At 36.5% G+C, this 16933-nt stretch overlaps 2 protein-coding genes across 2 annotated transcripts in view; both read left to right on the forward strand.

Annotated features, from left to right (window-relative positions):
• Positions 1-16933, forward strand: part of LOC126807743 (aladin) — a 116799-nt gene that overhangs the window by 75998 nt on the left and 23868 nt on the right. The window lies entirely within an intron of this gene.
• The window catches only part of LOC126807705 (uncharacterized), a 69989-nt gene that overhangs the window by 33626 nt on the left and 19430 nt on the right, over positions 1-16933 (forward strand). The window contains exons 6-10 of the mRNA XM_050532455.2: positions 322-528; positions 1303-1536; positions 2226-2423; positions 5773-6390; positions 6596-7321. Of these exons, the coding sequence (XP_050388412.1) occupies positions 322-528; positions 1303-1536; positions 2226-2423; positions 5773-6390; positions 6596-7321 (1983 nt within the window). The remainder of the gene's footprint in view (positions 1-321; positions 529-1302; positions 1537-2225; positions 2424-5772; positions 6391-6595; positions 7322-16933) is intronic.

Genomic DNA, 16933 nt, shown 5'->3' on the forward strand with positions numbered 1-16933 from the left:
ATGCTTGTTTGTTTTTTTCAAATAATTGCGCATCGATTGGCAGACTTTAAGTTTTCATATGACTTTAAAATTCCAATATCGCTAGTTCCTGATGCCTAGTACGACTGGGTGTATTACTGCAAGACCAGCATTATAATTCACAGAAGACTGATATTGTATTCTACTATCAGCCTTGGTAGGAAACAACGCGGTCTGTATCTAAAAGAGCTAAACCATCAAGCTCTTTATTGTACATATCGACAAGATGGATCAGTATGTTCTGTTATTACTGAGACCAGTATATAACCAAGATCAGAAATTATACAAGTTGTTTCTTTTTAGGTAAACCAAAGCATTACATTATCGATTTTGAAGAAATTGACGGAATTCGATTGATTCATGAAAGTTTACCAATTCGAGTTGTTGAAAATGCTAAAATTATTCCTGGTAAAATTGGTAACGCTTTGGAACTTAATGGTAATAGACAGTATGTTGATATTTCTGGTCGTAATGGCGAATGTCTTGGTAACCTGGCACTATGTTGGCAAGGTAAATATATTCTAAAACCCATAAACATTTGAAAATCCCGTAAGTATGGATATAATCATGATTAACTGTAGCATCTTATACATTTAAATTATCGACCGGTCGTTTTACGATCACTGTATTTTACTACGTAAGAGAGATAACTCCCATGACGTATTGACTGGTCACATGACGTATTGGCTTATTGGCTGGTCACATGACGTATTAGCTGGTTACATGATCACATGGTTGTCAAAAAAGATTTGAGACATGGGAATATAACGTCCGTTATTTAACAGTAACGATAGAGAAACAATGGAACTCGCGGTGGAATCATGGTTTTCCTTATGAATCCGTTATTTAACAGTAACGATAGAGAAACAATGGAACTCGTGGTGGAATGTTGTTTCCTTATGAATAAAAATAAATATGTGGTAAGGATTAGAGGGGATGTGGTAATAAATATGTGGTAAGGATTAGAGGGGATGTGGTAATCAATAATGAAAGAAGGTAAACAGATTGTAATGGAAGTATTTATTTATTTATTTATTTATTTATTAAGCCAAGCTGATATATAATTCTTCTGTTTGGTGTTTTGAGCAAACAGTAACTGTTCACTTGTAATTGTCTACCATATCAAAACAGACAAGTCAATTTATTATAGCTAAATTGTGTGTTTTAGTTGTATTTTACGTCCGCTTCCACCGAGATGATATCGCAGACAATTATAGCTAAAACGAAACCTGACATAAAATAGAAGATGATTGTCGAATTGATATGTGAGTGTCTTATTTGTAGGTATTACCATATCGACGTGGATGAGATTCCGTAGGTTCGAAAACAACATGGTGTTTTTATCTACGGGGAAGAACGGTATATTAGTGACGTATAGAGATGGTTATATCTACGTCACAGCAGACGGTAGAAGTCAGGTGACTGTACCAGCTTTAGAGAGGAATAGATGGTATTATTTTGAAATCACGTGGCATCCGACCCATGGACTGAAAGTTTATGTTGATCAAATGATTGAAGGTAATACAATAGATAACGTGCCTGAAGAAAAGTAATTATATTACCCCCCCCCCCAACCTCCTTCTCCCATACACCCACCATTTATTACTGTATATAGATATGTAAATTGATCGTTTATTTCTGAAAGACCCGTATGTCAGTTATTAATCGATTACTTTAGAGTACATCTCGAAGTCGAGTTATACACGTCGAGTTATACACCACAAGTTTTACTGGTAGAGGTAGATATACATCTCGAGGTCGAGTTATACACCACAAGTTTTACTGGTAGAGGTAGATATACATCTCGAGGTCGAGTTATACACCACAAGTGTTACTGGTAGGGGTAGATATACCTTACCAACAATTCCCAATAGTTTCATTTTCCGTATGGAATGGAACTCCCCCCGACATTCCCAACTGGTTTGAGAACAGACATCTCCGTTCAATTTTATTTCAATAATTCGCTGAAATCTTTAGCTGTATAAGGAAAACAAGTTTGGACAGGTGACCCTACGCCCTGTCACGTGCAATATAGGGTCATTTGACTCAATGACTGAACTTATGATATAAAGCGCACGCGGTTCGACCAGTTCACCACCCAACCCAGCATGGACCACATAAGTTGAATATCAATCTCAGAACCCACTTGGCTCTTTCTTAAACAATTAAAGCGACACATTCACATGTCGGTATTTTTATCCCTGTAGGTTCGGCCCCGAGTTCACCGTTACGAGATGCTACAGGAACTGATAGAACTGGCAGTTTCTATATAGGACGCCCTAACGCTGGTGATACCCCTGGTGGACTCTTTGCCTTTGGTAATTTTGATATCGATGAGATGGAGGTTTGGTATGGCCGCCGAGAAGACCTAATGGCGTTTGGTTATATCAGAAAAACCCGACAAGGTAGGTTCTACAATATATTTTACACGTAGATAAAAATACTACCAGTTTGTGAATGCTGAATTATAAAAAGAGACATACTGTCAAAAAAAAGAATAATATATTACTTTGTTTTTAAAAATTGAATTCAGAAAATGAAACTGAGAATATCGACAGTATGTCTCTTTATTTTGTGTGATTTCTAAATAAATGGGTATGATAATATCATGATCTATCATCCTACATTCAGCATCGTTAATCATTCAGATCATATTGTATCATGGTATAACCGTCTATATAATGTCGCCATTATCGCGCTCAGTATGACGTCATATGTTATCTGATGGCAAAGGTCCAGAACCAATCGAAAGTAGACAAATCCGGTGAGAAATAAAGGGGAGTATTGATTTATGAACAGGGTTCCTGCAATGCGCATCATTATTTAACTTTGCAGCTCAGTTCTTCATCAGTGAATTTTATTAATTCAATTAATTTATACTATATTGTGGCGGGGCGTCCTCTACATCATGGTGTACACGTGGTCCACGGAAGTCTTAATATATAGAAACCTTATCCAAGTAAACTCGATGCCGTTTTCATTCACTGGGACGTTAGATTCTAGCCCATATTTGGCCTATTGGGTAATGAAAACCCTATATCTGGTGCACATTTTATTGACATATCTCCTATGTTGGTTTCTTCTATAGAAATATTACCAATATTGATCATAAAATATTGATTACATTAAAATATAACACTAAATTTCTTTATATATTCCATCAGCAAAGTCATAATTAATATCTATATATTTAGGCTACTAACTAGAGAAAATAATTTACATATATTCATCTCATCATATTCTCTATTCTTATTAATCAACATTGAAAATAAATGTATGTACAAATGTCGGGTTTTTTTTTGTACCCATGTGTTCAGACTACCATAAATTAATCAACTGTAGAAGACAAATTAGCTCTTTAGAATTAAAAAAAAATGGGATTAATAATATAAAGAGCTGGGCTGTCTTTTATGATTAACTTCATCTTCATATGATTAAATGTTGTACATATATTTCTCTATATTTAAATTTAACGCTTCTAGATACGGAAGAAGGTATAATATTTCATTATATTAATAATTATCGCAGCATCTCATTCTAACATAATGCTTTACGATCTCTTATACCTCTCTTAGCACTATTGCACGTCATTTTTCATTTGTGATCTATGTTTGCACTTCAGCACAATAAGATAGTCCCTAAAACAGAGCCTTTTTGGATACCTTACTGTAAAATCTTCCCAACATATTTTTATCTGACAAAAAATGATAACAGCGCATAAACAACCACCTATTTATTTGATTTTGATTTGCATGGGACATAAGCTAATTTACATATTTATACTTGTATTTCATTTTGTTTCTGTTTTAAATTTACACTTTTATTATTTTTGTTATTAAATTATAAATGTTTGATACCATTATTTATTTTACCGAATTCCAGTCATGAATTTCAAACAAACAAATGGGACAATAAAAAAATTAGCATATTTCGAACTAAATTATTTCGTATTTTCTTTTCTGAAATAATTTTTGATAAAAATTAAATTAAAAAAAAACCGTAATAAACAATAAATTAATGTTAACGCATGTTATTTTATATGCAACTCTTTTAATAACTCCGATTTAAAAAATTTATTTAGTTTTGTCTTTAATCAAAATGTCTAGCATGGAATAGGAATAAGCATTAAACTACAATTAGAGAGAATTAAAATATTATATTTTAAATATTTATTACGGATAAGCATGAAAAATATAAATAATGTAAAATAAACATAGATTATTATGCATGGCTACATGTGATAACACTTTATTTGTAATTTAATTAAATTGATCTACTTATATGAAAATAATATAATATATTATTATACTTATAAGAGAAAATATACCATAATGTTTTTCATAATTCTTAAATAAATGAAAGTCATTTTAATTTCGCGAAAAATAATGCCTTTTTATGTATAAATAATTAATACAATATGTTTGAATCCTGAATAGTTAACAATTATAGTGTTTATATTTGTAACCTTTATAGATAGTATTGGTTGAATTACAAAAATCAGTTCCATTTCAGTTGTTTGAAATGGGGAGAGTCTCAAATCTTATTCGCCGCCTTCCGCTCGTTTGGCGTTTCTCTCTCTCTCTCTCTCTCTCTCTCTCTCTCTTAGTTTCTTGTAGAAATCTTTATGTTACACATCATATCGCCAAAAATGACAGTCTCGCTCACTTCTTATTTTCAAATTTTAAATAAATGAATTCTCCGGGAACAAAACCGGGATGGAAGGACGGGACGACTGAATGGCGCCCATTCCAATATCCGACTCGGGATATAAAACACTTTTCAAAAGTTTTAACTTTAAAAGATATATTAGAATCATATCACGATGTTTAGTGTCCAGAAATATTGATTTGTAACGATGCTGTGTCACTGCTATCAGTGAGCTTGTCATGTCAGCAAGTAATGTCTGTAGTAAACAAAGAACAAAGTGGAGTAACTCCACCACGGTTTTAAATATATGCCGTATTACTTTATTAAACTGAATATGGTTGATTTAGTTTAAACCATTCACGAGACTGTCGTTTATATTATCACTTCTCTCTCCCTGTGAAGCTTTCCTGTCAGCCATTAGTCATTCACCCAATCAGTGTTGTATTCTCTCAGCTTCTTCTATTTTTCATTTTATTCACATTTTCATTTTCATTTTTATTCACATTTTCATTTTTATTGTCATTCCATTATGCACGAAGTTAATGTTTGATGTTATGTTTTAATACTTGTTATTATTGATGTATCCACCCTAATATCAGCCCTGCAACCGAATCACGTACACTTATTATCCCACCTTTACTCAACTTTTGATTTTGCCAATTGCCGTGCTTTTGTTGATTTATGTTTCTGTCACATCATCGAATGCAAAACAACATTTGTTTACATTTGAATATGTTCACTTTGCGTTTGTTAAAATGCGCAAACATATGACAGTGCGTTGACAATATTTTCCCATTGCACTCATATATTTGTATAATGCGCCTAATACACACAAAATGAGATCTCTTTGAACTGCCGGAATAATGATTTATTCTTTTGTATATAATTTATGACCTTACATGTAAATCGATATTAGAATTTGCAAAATCAATTTGATTTATTTATATATATTTTTAATGATTAGAATTTAAATGCATATAATTTAGTTTAGATTTAGCTTAGTAATAAAAGCTATTTATTTCGTTAACGTTTTAACAATTTTTATATCAATTTAATTGCATTGCATGTGCCCAGGTCCTTAGATGCTTCTTGTTACTTTACCTGCAGATAATTTTGGACATGAGACTTTCTCCTTTGAAAACGCCGTGGGTGATAAGGTTGACCATGTGGTATATACTGTACTTCTAGTCAACGGAGCCCGACTTACTCGAGGCTTGATCGGAAACGCAGTATTATTGGATGGACGAGACCAATACGTCAACCTGGACGAACATCCTAACAAGTGTATGACGGAGCTGGATCTGTGTACCCATGGTTTTACGATCTCCTTGATGCTGAATCCGAGAACTCTGAGAAATGGTAACTACTTCCTTTCCAGTCCAGCTTATGATCTCTATTACCAGGACAGAAAGCTTCATGCCAAGTTCCGCAGCAAAAATCGATCGTGGACAGTTTCCACGGATCGGTTACGAGAAGATCAATGGCAGCATGTGACCATGTCTTGGCATCCTATTAAAGGTTTGTCTTTGTATCTGGACGATGTTCAGGTCGATTCAGCCTATGGTACCGAAGAAGCACTAGGGGATCAGCCTAGAAGCAGCACCGTGTATCTGGGTAAGAATGCCTTGAGTGATAGAGAACGAGCTACAGCTAATACCATGGTGGATGAGGTACAGTTCTGGTATGATGATTTAGATCACTTAAAGGCAACTGGACAATACGGAGGTAAGTCAAGTCATGCAATTACAATTACATCTTTAGTTCCTTTTTATGTTTCTGATTTTCATATATGTTTGCAAACAAAGCTGTAATCTTGAGGATTTATGACGATGATTTGAGCAATTCTCTAGTTATATCCAAACATACGCCCAATAAGCGAGTTAATTCAGTTCATGTTACTTACTATACTATCTTTCCACTTTTACTTCAGCTCCTATCAATCCCCAACGAGTCAACTTTGATTTACTACGTGGAGGAAGTCTCCAGGTCGGTAATAGAAGAATCGTTGTTTATGGAGGACCTAACACTGTACAAGGACAGCGATACAGAGCTTTGTTCCTCAATGGATTAAACCAGTACGTTGATCTCGGACAGAACTTTACTTGTGCTGGCAACTTGGATAATTGTCGCCAGGGCGCCACGATTAGATTTTTTGTGAAACCCGAGCGACTCCAAGATGGCATGTACTTCATCGATTCCTATCCTCTTCGAGTGTATTACCGAGATGGGAAACTGTTTGCTGAGATGCAAACAGCAACTCGTCAGTGGGATGTTTCATCTGGAGGATTTGAGGCTGGTAAATGGCAGAATGTTGAATTATCTTGGCATCCAACAGTGGGATTGGGAATGTACCTGAATGGTCGCCGTGTAGCTCATCAAACCTACCCAACCATCCGAGCTCCAATTCAGAATGATGATTGGAGGACGTATGTTGGACGACCATTAATTACTGGAGGTGACCGGAGATATGCCAATACTTACCTTGAGAACATTGAATTTTATAATACTCGACGTGACTACATTCCTAGTGCCTACCGTCCTATACCACTACCAGACCCTACTCGACCACCTCCTCGGACCAGACCACCTCCACCACGAACTCCACGTCCACCAGTGTATACACGAAGACCAGATCCCAATGTCTACGTCAATGGAAGTAAGTACCTTTATTTTATATATTACCCAGGAGCACAGTATCCCCCCACTTTAAGATCAATATACTTAAGGTGCACAAGGTTATCTTCGAGTCACCACGTTTTGCCTCTAGTTATATAACTTCGATTAAAGGGGTGGCCGGTTGTCTAAAACACAAGCATTAAGTACAAACAGTATGGCCCGATCATGGACCGACCAAGACAGACAAACTCACATAGATTCTTGTAGTTATGCTTGTTATTACTGTGCATACTCATGTGAAACCACGACATACTTGAAATTCTGATTATCGGGGGCCACGGCGGCACAAGCTCATTAATCAGGTGGTCCGCGATCGATCCCAATGTTGGCCGTCGTGGTGAACAGTGAATAACCTAGAGGGCTGAACTACGGGGACTCGAGTGCCTTCTTTGAATGTTGAATTCTACAAGTTAGATATCAACTTTCTTTTTCTTTTTCTTCTCTCAAATGGAACTTTGACAGGCAGGTGTCAAAGTAATACTCAATACTCAATACTCAATGCCTTTAGGGCAGCTTTCTTCCTTCGGTCACCGTTTATTTATTTATTTTTATTCTGTCAATCATTGTAAAATTATAAATATGGATTCTGTGCGTTGTTGATAATTTTAACTATGTGCTAATTTGAAGAGGTGTCGTTAAAAATGTTGGTCATAAATAATAAACAGACCTCTAAACTACCATGACCAATACATGATCTAAACTAACCTGACCAATACATGACCTAACAACATGCTGCGCATGCTCCTGACACCGTATGACGCCATCTTGTATATTGAACAAACTGGGGAGAGGGGGGGGGGGTCTAATTGTGAGATCTAATTAGCCGGGAAACGAAGTTACTGATTCCCCCATTCCGATAAATGAAATAAGCATGTTTAATTCATTTGCATCTATTTTGAAGGAGTGAACTGTTAATAACACTAACTGATATAATATACATTCTTTTAAACGTGCGTTATTTAATATACCGTGTTTAACATGAAACTTGGAATATTGCCAGAACCTGTTAATGGTCGACGTCTGACATGTATGTATAGGCTATCAGATTCCATTCCGTTCATTCATGTAGAGAATTATCTGGTTCAGATCGAGAGAGTGGGCGGTGTCTGTTCTATTTAACATTTATTAATCAAATCAAATAAGCCTGAAAAAAACTTCTAAATAATTGGAACTGTTTTACCAAATAAATACAAAGGTTGTCAATAGACTATAGCTATATAAACTATAGGATTACACAAATAAATACAAAGGTTGTCAATAGACTATAGCTATATAAACTATAGGATTACACAAATAACTGAGGAAACTAGAAAACTATCCAAACACAAATAAATGTAAAGATTAATTTTGTTTCTATAGAATTCTGTAGGAATAAAAGTAAATAAAAAACTATATAGAATTATTTTGAATCTTATAGTCATGTGAAAAATCTACAGAATGAAATCTTTTTCCTGTAGTATTCTATTTCGTTCTATATTAGCTGGTTCGGACGAGACAACCACAAATATTCGCTGTAGAAGGAAAACGCTGATGTGTCTTAAGTTTTAGGGTTTCAACTTAGGCGAATATCAGTCCCACAGCCATGATTTTACTCCAGGCGAATATCAGGACCCCAGTCATGGCCAATCCACTTACAGAAAAACATATCTTGTTATTTTCAAAATGATATGTAACGATATTAGCATGGTTTGTTTTGTTCGATTACTTTGTTGAAGAGTTGACAATAAGGGCGTGGTCCCACGATCCATTGGCATGTTTGGTTAGTAAACGACAGTTTGACCTTTCAGCTCAAAGGATGCTATCAACTATGACCTTTTGGGTTCGCTTGGGGTCAGTTCGTACTGTGATGAGAGTATCCATATATTGTGACCCTTGACCTCATTATTTGAGAGTTTAAAGACTGAGTCTGGCTGTGTTTAAAGGCGTATCATCATTTGATCTGTAGACCAACGTCGATATTGTAATCTAGTCTTTCTCTCCTCATCATCATGTACATAATAATAATGCCCCTCGATTGAACGCTTCTGCTAGTACAAACCAACTCGTACTTTGAGATCCCAGCATCAAAATATTTTGTGCATTCCATCATCAATATAAAAACAGTTCGGAGATAGACGCTCTAGTACTGCTGCACCAACAATTTACCTCGAAATATTTGAGACAGCAAAACTCTTACAAACAATCTTACTTAAACTAAATTGAATAGATATGTATATTCACCTTGATAGTGAAAGACTGATCCCATATCGGGTAGTTCTTGGGTTCAATTTCTTGGAGTTACCCAGCCTGATTTTCCTATGCCAGTGGTGTAGAACGGTGGGTCTGGCAATGAAACGGGTCTGGTGATACGACAAGTCGTGGTACCGTGTAGGCTATACTATCGACAGAACCCTGACAGTTGGAAGTCAAATCGGAGTAGCGTGAAATACAATTTCCCTCATAGCACACCCAATATGGTATATTTGTCTTCATTAACATAGGTTGGTATTAAATAGAGAGAGAGAGAGAGAGAGAGAGAGAGAGAGAGAGAGAGAGAGATTGGTTTAACGTCCACTCGCCACAAACCAGGTTATTTCGGCACTAACGTATAGGGGTCTTTAGCAGTGGGAGGAAACCGGGGAATCGAAACCACGCCAGCGGACTCAATGACAGACCTTATGAAACAGCGCGCACGTGCTAACCATTCGGCCATCCAATCCCCCTTGGTGTTAAAGTATAGGAAGTTAAAGCCGATAATTTAGGTAGAATGCGCACGGTTAGTTCGAGTATAGAGAAAGGGTTAAAATCTATAAAGCTGGAATGTTTTGACTGAAACAAGTTGATGATACTGAGATAAATGAGGACAGGTGGTTAAAATCACATGTCTTACTTACTTCAGTAGTTTTCATTTGGTCAGTTCCAGATTTATGAACAGCAACATTCTCTTGAAACTGATGGGTCGACAAAGGTCATCTGTGAAACAAAACTTTATTTAGATCCTTATTATAATGAATGGTTGGTGTGGGAGGGGGTTAATGCGTACGCATTTGATCGTAAGGTCTGTCGTTGAATAGAGTGGCGTGGTTTCGATTACCCGCTCCTACGTGCCAAGGAGTAGGATCACCTATGGAACCTCGCGGGTGTTCTCCAGGTCCAACGGTTTCCTCTCACTGCTAAAGACCCCTACGCGAAAGGGAATTATAGAAATAACATTAAACCATATGTTAGCCCCGAAATGAAATAGTTTGTGTTGAGTGGACGTTAAACCCCATCTTTCTCTTTATTATAATGATTTGGACAATTGAAAGTTTTTTTGAATTAAGAAAAGCCTTAAGCTAAAATGATCCGTTTACAGTAGGTTAAATTGACGAGTTTACACTAGGTTTTGCAAAGAAGAATCATCGGGTTCGCCCTTGTCAGTGGTGCAGGACAGAGGACCTGGAATGGGATGTCAACGTATAGTCGTTCGGATGGTATTGAAACCCGAGGTCCCGTATACACATGGGCATGCACATAAAATTGGTATTCTAATTAAGAGTAGACCGTAGTGCAACTGTCCGAGCAAACCTTCCCTTTATAGCACACTGCATGGCGTATACCCGTCTTCATTAACCCAGTTCACAGAAGAACAGTAGGACGTTAAACCCCATTTCATTTCATTTCTATAACAACTTTTTTTATTACAAGATTTACGTTGGTTCTAAATTTAGATTTGGGTAACGGTGTAGATAAGAATAAGGTAAACACGTGTACAGCGCTAATTCCACACTTTAACTATGCTGTATGCTGCACACAATTAAATATACCGTTTATATATAGGCTACAATCAATAGATCTAACACTTTTGATAAATGTCCGAAGATATACAGCACTATATCCACCCAGAGGTTACCAAATAGTATTTGATTGATAGTCGAAATTAGCTCTAACGAGTGTCGTATACGAGGCAGTCTAAATGGTCCAAGTGGAATATTTTACATTTCATCTAGTCACTTACTGGTTTTTTTTTTTAAATAGAGCTGCGGTGACTCAGTGGAAGTCCCATGTTCGATCCCGGTGTCAACCGAGAAATTTTGTCTGGTTCCCCCGTGTCGTTCGGATGGTACAAAAAATTGAGGACCCCTGTATGGCGGACGTAGGGCGTATATCCCCATTTCATTTTGAAAACAATATATCTGTCCTACTGGTTTAAAATATAGGTAACTGAGATCAGGTACTGACCTATATATATAGCACAACCGGTACAGATAGTAATATATGTTGACCACGTGACAAACATCTTCAGGTTTGTTTATTTTATTTACCTGAGAAAAGGTTAGAGTGTGATGCAAGATGTCAATCATTACCTCATTCCAGATATCCAAATGTTAAATTATCCTAGTAGTTTAGATGTTTGTTAAGGAACACCAACACTGTGTGTTCTAGTACGGACATGTGTTACTGTAACACCAACACCGTGTGTTCTAGTGTTGACATGTGTTACAGTAACACCGACACCGTGTGTTCTAGTGTTGACATGTGTTACAGTAACACCAACACCGTGTGTTCTAGTGTTGACATGTGTTACAGTAACACCAACACTGTGTCTTCTAGTACGGACATGTGTTAAAGTAACACCAACACCGTGTGTTCTAGTGTAGATATGTGTCTTACCGAAACACCAACACCGTGTGTTCTAGTGTAGAGATGAGTCTTACAGTAACACCAACACCGTGTGTTCTAGTGTGCGGATGTGAACATCGATTTGTTTTTGCATCCAATCTATAAGATAAAGTTTCCCTGTCAGTCCAACATGCGCAATACCTGACAACTGAGCACCGGGCTTGATAAATCCCAATTTGTTGTCCCGTCTCTCGCCGGTTATTTATCCGATGTTACTTGTCTTTATTTTAGTTGACAATTGCAATAACTGGTGCTGTTAACAACGTTACACCCTGTGAATAGAATAAAATAATATTTACAGCAAATAAATGCCATGTATTGAGATGACTACAACAGTTATATGCACGACCAGCACTATTTATAAAGTTCAGGATAATTAGGGATTAGATCACTTAACACTAACGTGATTCACCCTACCCGTGGGATGAATAGACTCCAGTCGACCCTGGCAACTAAATCTACAACCATCAATCCCTAACATTAACTCACAGGACCCGCCAATCACAACCCTCGGCACGCTGTGTTGCTTTGGTGGGACTTTTTCCAACGATTTCCAGAGGCATTTATTTATTGAAAATTCTTAAACTATTGCTCTGAAGTTCTGAACGTTTCAAGTGAACTTTTCAAAATTAAAAATGGTGAAGTAGATGTTCCAGTGAAAGTCTTGATTTGGATCGTCATGGCTCGTAACCCAAAAAGTAATCGTTGGAAATCTGAGCTTAGTCTTAATTCCGTCCAGACCCCCGTCCAGTAATCGCACGTGCATCTCAATCAGCTGACCCGTATAATTTATAAGTAACAGACCGATGACTAAAAAGCATGAAAAATGTTTCCCCTCATTCTGGCAGTAAGCCTGGCCAAAATAAGCCATGTGCTATAAATAGAATACATCGTGTGTACTATGACGCTGTGCTAACATCAGGGTGATGATCTGACTGTATGTATTGAAGAGAGGCAACTGGGGAGCAAACCTCATTCTTAACAAGTGTTAGTTTGGTTTTTCTGTATTTAAAACAAGAGTTATTAATATATGGATGTATAATATTGTGAGTGTATTGATGGAGTAACGTATATAAACCGGAGGGATTTTTGTTTTGAAGTTAGAGAATGGATCTATTACTGTATCTATGTATACTGTTAATAGGTAAGTATCTAGGTGTATAATATACAACATGTTGAATGGGCGTGGGTTTAGAAATCTGGATACCCTATATAAAGCCCTAAATATATTTTACTATTAGAAATTCGGTTTACATAGCTGTTAATATGTACCATTGTTTTCCCTGTATTCAATTTATTAAATTCTACGAAAAGACTGTAATAGGCAACTACAGTAGGGTATAAACGATAAAATAATATATTGCAGTAATATACCTGATATAGAATGCATAGGGATATAAGTCATATACCTGTTTTCGATTGCAGTGGGATGTAACCCATATCATTAATATATTATAATCATATATTACACTGCGATATAAACTATAAGCATGTTACAGTGGGATGTCAACGTAGGCCATTAATAAGATTTTACAAATATAGTAATTGTCATATATCTGTAATAAATTACTGTGGGATATAAACGTGGTCTAATTTTTGATGTTCGGTGGGATATAAACATGAGACAATTACTAATATAAGCGATACACCTGTCATATATCACAAAGGGATATAGTATAGGTGTGGTATATTACAGTGGGATATAGTATAGGTGTGGTATATTACAGTGGGATATAGTATAGGTGTGGTATATTACAGTGGGATATAGGAGGGGTGTGGTATATTACAATGGGATATAGTATAGGTGTGGTGTATTATAGTGGGATATAGGATTGGGTGGTATATCACAAGGGGATATAGTATGTGTGTGGTGTATTACAGTGGCGTGTAGGAATGGTGTGGTATATTGAAGTGGATATAGTATGGGAGTGGCATGTAGGAATGGTGTGGTATATTCAAGTGTTATGTAACACTGGGGTAAATATCACAACCATTATAATGACGGTTATATCAGAGCTCTATCGCACTAGTAGCACAGACCGTATTAAATGCTTACCTAACTGTGAAATAGTATCACAAACATTTACCTACTCTTGTTTTAATGTCTTGTTGTTTTTATAAAACAGCGTGTTTCACAGTCATTGCCTAGTGCCTGTAATTCCTGACAAATTCAGCAGTTTCTATTTTAAGATCTCTAACATGGTTTCTCGTTAAAATTGAAATTAGAACGAGGTTTGTTGTTATTATATGTATACCCAGTCTATAAATAGAACAGGTATATTATATATGACACTAACTTTACCATTGATTATAGACCATGCTTACACTATCTAGTACACATACTACCACCTTCTAGTCATAGTTAACGGTTCTTTGGCATACAAGTGGTTATTTTTCAAAAAAAGAACGTAAATGAATTGATGGGAACGGAACCTTGTCCTTTAAATGATATATACGGCTAGAAATTTATCCAACTACTTTTGGAATCATTTTAATTTTGAACTTGTCTGAGAATCGCAAACCGTTTGCCACTTCTCTTTAACTGGTCATCTTTAGAGCCCAACAATAGAAATAATTCCCTGTATCATAAACCATTTCGTGACAATGTTCCCAGTATAACATTTCATGACAATATTCTCATCCTGAACTGACCGTTTCGTGACAATATTATCATGTACAACCGGTCATTTCGTGACAATATATTTTTATGTGGAATGACCATTTCGAGACATTATTCTTATGTGGAATGACCATTTCGTGACAATATTCTCATGTGGAATGACCATTTCGTGACAATATTCTCATGTAGAATGACCATTTCGTGACAATATTCTCATGTGGAATGACCATTTCGTTACAATATTCTCATCCTGAACTGACCGTTTCGTGACAATAATGTACAACCGGTCATTTCGTGACAATATTCTCATGTGAAATGACCATTTCGTGACAATATTCTCATGTGGAATGACCATTTCGTGACAATATTCTCATGTGGAATGACCATTTCGTGACAATATTCTCATGTTGAACTGACTACTTCCTATGTACGATTGACCAAATGTATATGACCTAAAATGTCTTATAAATGTACTCGAGTATATAAAATAAAGTTCTATTTAACCACGTGTCAGCGACCATTGATATGTCATGTACGTGTGTGAACAAACATTGAACCGTCGTGTAAAATACGGCAAGTTGAAACACGGTGTAACAAAACTTGAATATATTATGTATAGGGGTCAAATCTTGAATATATTATGTATAGGGGTCAAATCTTGAATATATAATATAGAAATGACAACCGTCAACATGCTGTTCACTTTATAGTTTTTAGGTTTCACATTGATGAGCCAAATGAAACACTACCATTGTTGACCTAGAAAGTTCCTCGGGATACCACAGCCTCATTTCAGCTGGTCATTGGTGCAGGAAAGAGGGTTTGGGATTAAACACCGTCTAGTCTTTCGGATGAGACGAAAACCCTAGATCCAGTGTACAAGTTCACGTGCATGGAATAGAACTAGCCGAAGAGTTGGCAAATTGGACAACATGCCTCTCTTAGCACACTGCATGGCTCATCTTATTATCCCAGTTGGTGCAGAAGAGTAGGATCATTTGGTTGAGATTTATGAACCGTGTGAATCCTACCAACAATGAGAGACATCAGGTTTTCTAGAGAGACACCCTTGTGAACATTTCTATCTGTCTGTATTTCAAACGAGTTTTCTAAACATTCAGTTCCTAGATTTAAAATTATAATTTTATTTCAATTAACATCTTGTAGCATCTTTAAATGGCTAACTTTTATCCGGGTCTGAGCAGAAATGTAAGATGTTGAAGCCAAAATCTAGTCGTTCGACCTTGCAGTTGGAATTTAACGAAGAGTAAGCGGAAACATTTCCTCATAACACACGTGGGAGCCACGGTGGCTCTGTGAGTAAGACGTTGACGTACTACCTGGGAGGTCACGTGTTCGATCCCTGCATTGTCCGAGAAAGTTCATTGGGATTTGCCCGCGTGGTACTCATTGTTAGTCGTGTAGAAAGGAAAGAACAGCGTATAGTCGTTCGGATGAGACGAAATTCGAGGTCCTATGTACAAATAAGCGTGCAAGCAAAAGAACATCTGACAGTTGGAATTCGAAATAAGAGTAGGCAGTGGCGCCTCTGTCCGGACAAAATTTCACTCATAGCACACTGCATGGCGTCGCCCTTCTTCATTAGCCTAGTAGAAGCAGAATGCATATAAGTCCGTCTTTCCCCATTTCATTTCATTTAAATGGCCAAGGAAAATGATGACGTGTTCCGTACTGGAGATAATGTTAGTTTTTTAAAATTAGATATAATATAAAGTGTGTTATAGTGAACACTGGAAGGGGTGTTGTTTAAAATTATTGAAGATGAAAAGAAGCTGAAGTTTTAAAGTATTAATGTCCGTTTCTTGTTGAGTGATGTTTTTATTAACGGCCGTATATTTTGGGAGAGGTAGAGGTTGGAATGTGTGAGTCATTAACAACTATAGGTACCAGCTTGTCGACTTTTCATCAACATTAAACCATGGAACAAGTTTGTCGGTTTCACACCTGTTAATTAACATAACGTCTATTTCATCTTCCCGGGCATCATATCTATATAATGATATCATTCAACAATTTCACCTATTATAATTACCATGACAACCATCTAACCACTGGTTAAAATTATTAATCAATGGCTTCTATTATTGAATTTGATTCTCTTATTTGAAAAGTTATTTACTTTGTCATCCGATATACATGTAAATTTGGATGATTCATGAAAGATGTCTTCATGGAGAAAAGGGTCTGTTTGTTTCATCTATGTATAGTTCTATAGTACGTGTAGGATAAAGCATGAGACTGAGGTTATGCTGGGGAAAGAAAGACTGAAGAAAATAACCCGAGAAAAAGAAAAACCGAGGCCCACAGGCC

Source organism: Patella vulgata, chromosome 9 (assembly GCF_932274485.2).
Source record: "Patella vulgata chromosome 9, xgPatVulg1.2, whole genome shotgun sequence".
Lineage (NCBI taxonomy): Eukaryota > Metazoa > Mollusca > Gastropoda > Patellidae > Patella > Patella vulgata.